At 37.1% G+C, this 9,299-nt stretch overlaps 1 protein-coding gene across 1 annotated transcript; it reads left to right on the forward strand.

Annotated features, from left to right (window-relative positions):
- LOC8057532 lies at positions 4,104 to 8,601 on the forward strand. The gene is made up of 6 exons (XM_002451455.2): positions 4,104 to 4,500; positions 4,633 to 4,755; positions 4,883 to 5,017; positions 5,964 to 6,186; positions 7,894 to 8,089; positions 8,176 to 8,601. Exons 1-6 carry the CDS (start codon positions 4,226 to 4,228, stop codon positions 8,328 to 8,330), a joined length of 1,107 nt encoding a protein of 368 aa, XP_002451500.1. The 5' UTR covers positions 4,104 to 4,225; the 3' UTR covers positions 8,331 to 8,601.

Raw genomic sequence — 9,299 nt, forward strand, 5'->3', positions numbered from 1 at the left:
CTAAACCAAATATTAAAATGAAATTTCGGTTTGACCATCAAGTTCTTTGCAATAAATCCTTCGAAACAAGATCTCACATGAATATATTTAGATAACTTTTTTAACAAACATTTATTTTATAAAGATAGAACATTTTCTTTTATTTATCAGAGATGATGTTCTATGTTTTAAAAAATAATGTTCTATCTTTGTAAGAAGAGTGTTTGTTCATAAAATTGGTATTATAATATACATAAAAATAAATATATAATAACATAAATAAAAATAATAAAATATAGAGCAAAAACATAAGACAAAAATAAAACATGTTATAGAAAAAAAATTAAAAGAATATCACATAGATGCTTTTAAACATCCTAAAAATACACTGTAGAACACCACATGTATACTAAATGAACATCGTTAGAAATACCATAGAACATCATTTAATGCGTTATAGAACATCACATATATATTATGTGAACCCCAATAAAATACATCACATAACAACATATGTGTAGTAACTAGTAAGTGAACATCACTAAGTATATCATAGAAGATTACTAAATACAATATAGAACATCACATATATTATGTGAACATTACTAAATACATCATAGAAAATAAAATGTATTTTAAGTGAACATTACTAGATATATCGTAGAACATTACTAAATACAATATAGAACATCACATATATACTACGTGAACATTACTAAATACATACCGGAGTATTATATGTTTACTATGTGAACATAAAAGAACACCATAGAACATCTCGTTTATGCTATGAGAACATGACATATATATTATTTAAATATTGCAAAATACATTATATTATATGTATACCACTTGAATATAAAAAAATCACATGTATAACATGTGAACATAAAAAACATAAAAATCACATGTCAACTACATAAAACACCAAAAAAACAACATCATAAAAATAATAAATAAAAGACATAGACGAAAGAAAATATAATTATTAGTAAAGAAACAAAGAACATTACATGCACAACATGCGAGCGTCAAAATAATAAGAAAATAAAAAAATAAAAGAAACATAAAATATAAAAAGTTAAAAGAGTAATAAAAAACATAAAACAAAAAAATAGTGAAGCATGAAAATATAAAATAAATGAAAAGAAAAAACTATAGAAAACATTAAGTAAAAAGAGAAAAGAAAAAAGAGAGAGAAAATAATCAACATAAAAACAAAATTAAATGAAGTAAGCAAAAAAAATATGAAAAGTTTAAAACATAAAAAAAATCACATGAAACAAAAAAAATAAATTGAAGCAAGGAAAGAAAAATAATAAGAAAAGGAAAGGAAAGAAAATAAAAAGAAAAAGAAAAAATTAAGATAAACAATTTAAAAAATGAAAAGAATAATAAAAACACATAAAACAAAAAAATAAATGATAAATTAAGCACGAAAAGGAAATAAAAAGAAAAAATAAATGAAACATAAAAATAAAATAAAAACAAAAAAAAGAAAAGGGAAGAGAAACTAACGTTTACGTTACATACCTAGAACCTAGAAGGCCGAAGCCTCGCGTCGGAAACGTCGCGTCGGGCGGAGGGCGGGAAACATCACGTTGCCGAGCGCGGAAAACGTCGGACGAGTGCTCGGGTCCGAATGTTCGGACCGAAGAATTCCCACTCCTTGGTGCCCCAACTGGGACTCCATACATGACCACCTGCTCTTACCAGTGACTACTATCCCTCTTCTTTAATTTCTGATTTATGGATGCCTGACACGCAAGTTTGGGATGTCCAATTGATAACTGATACTTTTGATGACCAAGCTGTGCAACAGATCAAGGCAATCCCTATAGTGCCTGAAACCACACCCGATGTCCTCAGATGGATCCCAACCAAGAATGGCGTATGTACCACTAAAAGCATCTACAGGTACCTGTCAACCTAGCAGCAGGTTCAACTTCCATCTCAGGGTTCTAGAAGCATTTTGCCTCAGACAAATCAATCATATCCTGTAGAGGGTTTAGAAGATGAAAACTCTTCCTCCCATTATCAAAACGTTGACTTGGAGGATGATTAGGCGAGCTTTGGCCACCGCCGAAAGAGCATCCAGGTACGCAACCCACATTGACCCCTATTGTGCAACCTATGGCTAAATAGAAGATGACACACCTTTTTTTTCCGCTGTCATCTCCCTAGGGCGGTTTGGTTCTCTTCCACCCCCCCCAGAACTGACTTGCTTCCACAAGATAACGATGGACTTCAATTGATCCTACAAAATATCATAACAAATGCCCTGCCTGATGATTATTATAAAAACTACTCATCTCTATGTGGTTCATCTAGAAAGCAAACAAACGACAGGCGCTTCCATAGTAAGGCTTGGACACCCATGTAATGATGTAAGTACACCAGGCTATGGAAACCATGGTCAGCTGCATCCACAACATGGCACTGGACACTCAGACACACGTAGGGGAGCAGATCAGCTAACCGTCGCATCCTGTCACAGACCAACAAGGGCTCCATCCTCCATACCTCCATTGCAGGTATCGCAGCAGATCATCAAGCCAACACCTTGGCTACCACCACCAATGATAACAGCCCACCTCAGCAGTCAACACATCTACGTCAAACAATAGCAGGTATAAAACTATTTCCTTGAAGCAGGTTCGATCGATGGACAGGTTTACCATCACCTCTCTGGCAATATTGCAAGGAACAAGATGCTACTTGGATGCGTCCATTGTCCTGACCACATACATTCAGGACCACATACGGCTGGTCTAGGTGTTTTTATTCTAAACATGCAATCCTCTCCAACTCAATCCATCTTCATCAACGCAAGGATCTCTGCTTGCTATTCAGTGTTGATGGCAGAGGCAGCAAGCTTGGCTCTTGTTACTCTGGTGGTTCAGTCCATGAATATTGCCAACTGCACATTCCTTTCGGACTTTCGGACTGTGAACAACTTGTTCATTTCCTCAATTTGGAGGATCCAAGCAATCCTCCGGACTGGAGAATCAAGCCCTTCACATAGGTTTTCCACAATTATTCAAGATCAAGGCATTATCCAATCTTCAAGATTAACAGATCGCTCAACACGACAGCTGACATCTTAGCTCGTCAGGCCCTTGCTAGTCAACTTATGTATTTAGAGACACATTGTTCAAACCCTTCTTGTAACAGTCTCTAGCAATGCTCTGTTCTCCAAGCTCTACAGCAAAGAGGCTTGAATGATGTATCTATACTCACAGCGGTTTGCTGTTAAGCAATATAATTGTTTGTTATAAAAAAAAGTATTTTTCTATATAATAAATCAGCAAACATTACTTTCCGTCATGACTTGTCTGCCAAGCGAATGGGCTAAGCCGTTTACAAACAGAGATGACATGGCAGCATGAAGGTTGAGCTTTAGAAGAACTAGAAGGATGTCAACATGGACACTTCGCATGCCAAGAAAAATAGTTAATGGGTGTTTATCTTTATAACAAATATAAATTATTAATTGATAAGTGTGTATGAACTATATAGAGATATTAGATTAGACCCTGTGTTGGTTCCTCTTGCTAAAACTATTTTAGCTCTCTTTTAGTCGGTGTGTTTGGAAGTTTATCTACTAAAGTGACTAAAGTTTTAGTTGGGTAAAATTTAGCAAGGTAACCAAACAGGGCCTAGATCAGATAAATCAAGTGTGCCACGTCTAAGGATGGCAACGGGACAAATTCGGATCGAGTGAAGTCTCTGTGCACCCGAACTCCAAATCCAAAATTAAAACCCAAAAACCGCACCAAACACCGATCCAGATGATAATTCATCTCCAAAACCAAACCCGCGGATATCCAAAACCCGAATGAATACCCAAACCCGCTTTCTATAGCAACATAATAATAGCAACAAGGGACTTTCTATAAACATATACATTATATATTTTCATGAGTTATATTAGAATAAATTTAATAATTTAAGTAAATAAGTTATTATTATTATTATATTATAAAATATAAATTTAATTTTAATAATTTATTTTAGATATTTATTGAATATCCACGGATAAAAAACTAAATCCGATAAATTTCGGACTCCGAACCCGAAAAACATGGATGAAAAATCATCTCAAAACCGAACCCAACCCAAACCCGCAGATATCCGACACAGTCTTGCTGCCATCGTTAGTCGCGTCCCTCTTCCGCCTGATCAGATCGCCGCCAGTTACACGCGGCCGCTGCCTCGAATCGGTTCCTCCTCTGGAGAGGGAGCTATGTCTTCTCGGTCGCCGTCGCGGCCTTCTGGCGACGTCAACGTCGACGTCGACGTCGACGAACGGAGCATGGGCAGATTGCGGTCCCTCCGTACCCAAATCCGCTCCCGCCGCCACCTCTCAGGCCCGACGGATGCTTCGATGCCTACCCCGTCGCCCCACTCAGTCCGCTCCCGCCACCTCCTCCCAGGCCCGACGGCTGCTTCGATGCCTACCGCGTCGACCCCTGTTGACCCGACGGCTGCTTCGATTTCTACCACGGCGACCCCTGTTGAGTAAGTTATAATCCTCATACTACTGTGAGGAACCCTAATCTGAGTTGCTATACTATGCAGAACCCTCTGTTCAGTAAATTAGTTATATAACCCTCCTAGTGTATCCCTAATCTGAGTTGCTCTACTATACAGCTTGTTCCAATTTTCCACAGGGGGGCCGTCCTATGCCACCGTCGTTCGCTTTGGCCTTCGTACCGTGCCCAAACCCCAACCCCAGCAGGAATCAGGATCGGAATCCGATTTAGAACTGGACAGGTACGAGCAGGCAACAGCATTTCTCCAAACTTGCTTTCCACTAAACTGTGTTTTTTGTTTTTTGTTTTTTGTTTTTCCTATTATTAATTAATTGATTTCAACGTTTTCATCTCTTCAATTCAACCAGTCCTCCTCGTCTCACCGCACTAGAGGATGAAGATGATAAATTGGACATTCCCACATCTCCGGGTGGTTCTTCAGAGGATGAGATGGATCGTTGTGGTAGTACACCACCACCATCGATTGACATAGGGCCTGCAGTGTAAGTTGAATATCCCTTCTGACCTCAGTTGTTGTATTCCATCACACCAAGATCAAAGGTTCTATTGCCTACCTAGTCTTAGCACCACGCCTTAGTTCCCTTCTATCCAACAAAATCAGCTAAGGCTGACTAGCCAAATGTCATAACATGCACCAACATAACTAATTAGAAGTACAGTAATGGGCTTATAGCCAAGCTAGTCAGCTTTTTTTTGCTGATGTGGAGGGGAGAAGAGAGCTTGGCTCTTATTCTAGCATTAAGCTAGATACGGAAGCATATACATGTGTGGGTCCAAACAATAGTGTATGTGAGGAGGAGTAGGAAAGAGAAAGTAAGACATTGTACCACATAATACTAAACAACTTTTTTATAGACAAATAGGAGACAACTATTATATGACTTGGCTCTTATAACTTGACTTATAGCCAAGCACTTGGCTCTATTATTGACCTTGCTCTTAGGTCACTCATATTGCAGAGGGTTACTCGTAGGTCGGTGGGGTCTTGGTACCATTAGCTCTTGGTTATGTTGTGTCTATTTTCAATAGAACCCAGTCTGTTAGTACTTAGTGTTCAATGCGCGGTGTAATAAACTCTTGTATCTTCCTCTTAATACAGTGATATGCAGCTCTTGTGTGTATTTGAAAAAAAAATATTACAAAGGGTTCAATCTTAAGCTGGCAGAGCTTTTCCTGCCTTTTACTATACTCTAGGAATACTTTGCTTACCTCTTCTTTGGTGTTACAGTTTTTGTTGTTGTTGTTGTTGTGTGTGGTTGTATCAACTAGCTGAAGATTGATCATGGAGTTGAAGGCAAAATAAATTAACCGTGTCATGGCTTCATACCTTGTCAACTGATTTGTTCAAAAAGATAAGATGGCTATGTATGACCTTACCACAGTAAGCAACTTGTTCTCTTACCGTGCACACCATTTCATTGAATACAGGTTGCCAACATTTGGTTCTGATACTGAGGAATGGCATTTCTCAGATGACCAGGAGGATCTATACTTCAAATCTTTGGTGGACAACTTCGTCAGTGCAGTTGGAGATGTATACAAATCTATGTTACCAGAGGACACTATATGTAAGGAGGCAGACAATCAGCTACAGTCTAATAGATATGCCATGAGTGCCTTAAAACATTACAACAACAGCGAGGATAACAAGGTAAAGTTTTCATTGTTCTGTTTTCATGTACACAAACATTTAGAAGCCTGCAGTTGGTTTACAATCAAGTGTCTTATATTTGTAGCGCTTAACTGCTAAGATCGTATATGGATGTTAAATTAGGTCTTAACACTTTTATTGTGTGGGTGCTGTGGTCAAGCAGTTAGAGAAAGATAATACAAGTAGAAGAGAAAAACTTGAACGGTCAAAAAATAGCTATTGGAAGGGCTCTTTTTTTTTGTATTATATACTCTCCTAACTGTAGAACATGGATGTTTAGCTTTTTGAAGCTTGGAATGAAAGCTACTTTTGTCGTACCTTTGGGTGGGGTAGGTTAGTAGGAACCAATGTGGCCCATGGGGATGTGAAAGTGGCAGGTGGTGGCGAGCTGCCTCTATATAAAAATAGCAGGCACAGATGTAAAAAAGAAAAGTAATATACTATTTGAGTTCTTTGCCAATAAGTGCTAATGGTTACCTTACGTCCTTACCAAGAGGGACCAAGGGAGGGAGTTGGTCGGGTGATAGGATGGAGATATATTAAGGGGCCGTTTGGTTTGCGGCCACAATCCACCATGCCACAGATTGTAAGCCGTTGTTTGGTTCGGACCGAGACGAAGACAGCCACACAATCCCAGAGTAAATCCCGCCATGCAGTGTGGCGGCCAAAAACCTTGCCGCAACTGCGGCTCGCCACACCTTGCCACAGTTTGGGCGTGGCCAGCTGTGGCCAGTATCCAAACAGCCCCTAAGAGATTGATCAGTAAAGGAGATAGTGTTATGGAACAAAAGATGGAGAGACTGCATTATAATGCTAGTAATTGCAATTAGCCATTTATGCAATCTAATCTGCAAAAAGAATTTGAATCATGCTTCCAGAAACCATATATTCAGTAAGCACCAAATGAGTCCTTAGCGTGTTTGTATAAGTGATTGTGGTAGTATGTTCTCATCCTGACTGCAGTAGAATTTGGTAGCAATCTAAACGATGATCATTTTTAGTAGTAGAAAATTCAAGTTATGCAAAGGAACAAACTAAGTTGTCCTCTTTTGCACAAATTTTGACATGGCGTGACATTTGTTGTGGTGCCTAACAATAGGCATTAGTTAAATTTCTTTCCAATATTTGTCCAAACTGTTTTTCACCAAACCAATGACCCATTTTTGTCAAGCATTGGTGGACTCAGTGGGATCATATTAAACTAATTGATTATTTTCAGACAATGTATCTAACTATTATTATTACTATGTAAAACCTGTAAATTTTGTTTTGTTATACTTGAGTCGATTTTAGAACATGGAAAATATATCTTACAAACAATTCAGCTTTAGTTGATCATCAACAAAAGTTGCTCATCTATGCATTTGTCAGTCAAAAAATATTTTTTCTTTTGATTTTTTACTCTTCCATATATAATTTAAAATACCTGATAAATGTAAGAAATTATGAAAGTGCTTCTCTAGATAAATCTCTACATTTGTTTTTTACTAAATATTTTGAAAACTAATACTAATTAAAGTTTTAAAAGATGGTCAAATATTGGTTAAAATGTCAAGTTTGTGACCAGAGGTAGTAATTACGACATATGAGTTACTTCCCTCCATTACATATCAAGTTATTGTCAATATTCTCTCTTTTTGTTGAATTGCTGTCACTGATTACACAACAATTTTATATCTGTTTTATTTTTTTATATCTTTTTTTTAGGTTAAATATGAGTTAATTGATGCTATCACAAGCGGTGGAATGATAGATATGAATGGCGGCTACGGTCATGTGAATTTTACAGCAAAAGCAAATCAGGAAAATTCAAAAGAGGAGCTTTTCTTTGCTGAGTTACGATTCCACCACAATACCTATATAGCAACCTGTGTGCTTTCTCTGGAGGGGGAGAAATCAGTTGGTTTGTTCTTAAAACCACAAGTCCAAAATGTCATTTCCTTCCCTGTAAATTCAAGTTATTTATAATGTTTCTCTTTCTTTTTTCAGGTGGACTTTGTGGGAGTAAATATGATAATCATAAGAACGGTTTTTTTATCGATGCTAAGCATTGCTATGCTTGTGGGCGTGGATTGAAACACCCCAAGAACGGTGCATTATATGAGGCTGGTCATGTTGCTGATAGCGATTACTATCATGGATGATGTAATGTAATCAGCTAGGTTGTTGTATTACAGGGTGGATTCCTTGCCATTAAAGCACCCAAAGCATAAGCATAAAGTATTATGTAATATATGATTTTGATGACATGACCTGGAGAGTGAAGCACCTAGACAATGAATTATTATTATTATAACTGTTTGTCTATTAGTGCTACCAGTAGCTAATTTATGAGTAATGTCGCATGACATATAACTGTTCTCAGGTGTGTTGTGCCGCTGCTAATTTATGAGTAATGTCGCACGACTCTTATTAGTGTCCTTGTGTATTATACTGCTTTGTGTATTAACTTCGTGTCGCATGTTCGTGAACAGAATGCTTTTATCATATTATGTAAAAAATGGAGTGTTGATGTTTGTCTACCTAATTCCATGATATTTTATAATCGGTTTTTTTATACTTAAGTGTGACTAGGTTTGTAAAAAATATTGGTATTTGTATCTCCAAATATTTTTTATTATTAAAAGTTTAGTATTTTTTAACTAACTAATTATGCATTAGAAATATTAATATTTCTTTATGGGAAGTGAGGATGATATTCTTACGAGACAGATAGTAAAGCTTCATGACTCCTTTCAATGAACTTTTCAATCAGCGCTGTGATTCAGCCAGCCAACTGCTGGTGTAGAAGCCAAATTGACTTATTTTCGATAGGTTAGGGTCTTGTTTAGTACCCTAAATGAAAAGTTTTTGAACATCGTAGTATTTTCGTTTGTATTTGGTTGCAAATTACAGGTAAATTATGCAATTAGTTATTATTTTATCTATGTTTAATGCTCCATGCATGTGTCGCAAGATTTGACGTGACGGGAAATTTTGAAAAAATTTTGGATTTCGGATGTAACTAAACAAGGCGTTTAGTCAGGAGAAAAGATGGATTGAGATGGTCCTAACTCTGATTTATAAAGGGACATGGCTGGAAAGGTGATGGTTAACGTCGATGCTGCCTTCAA

This window comes from Sorghum bicolor, chromosome 4, assembly GCF_000003195.3.
Source record: "Sorghum bicolor cultivar BTx623 chromosome 4, Sorghum_bicolor_NCBIv3, whole genome shotgun sequence".
NCBI classification, from domain to species: Eukaryota; Viridiplantae; Streptophyta; class Magnoliopsida; order Poales; family Poaceae; genus Sorghum; species Sorghum bicolor.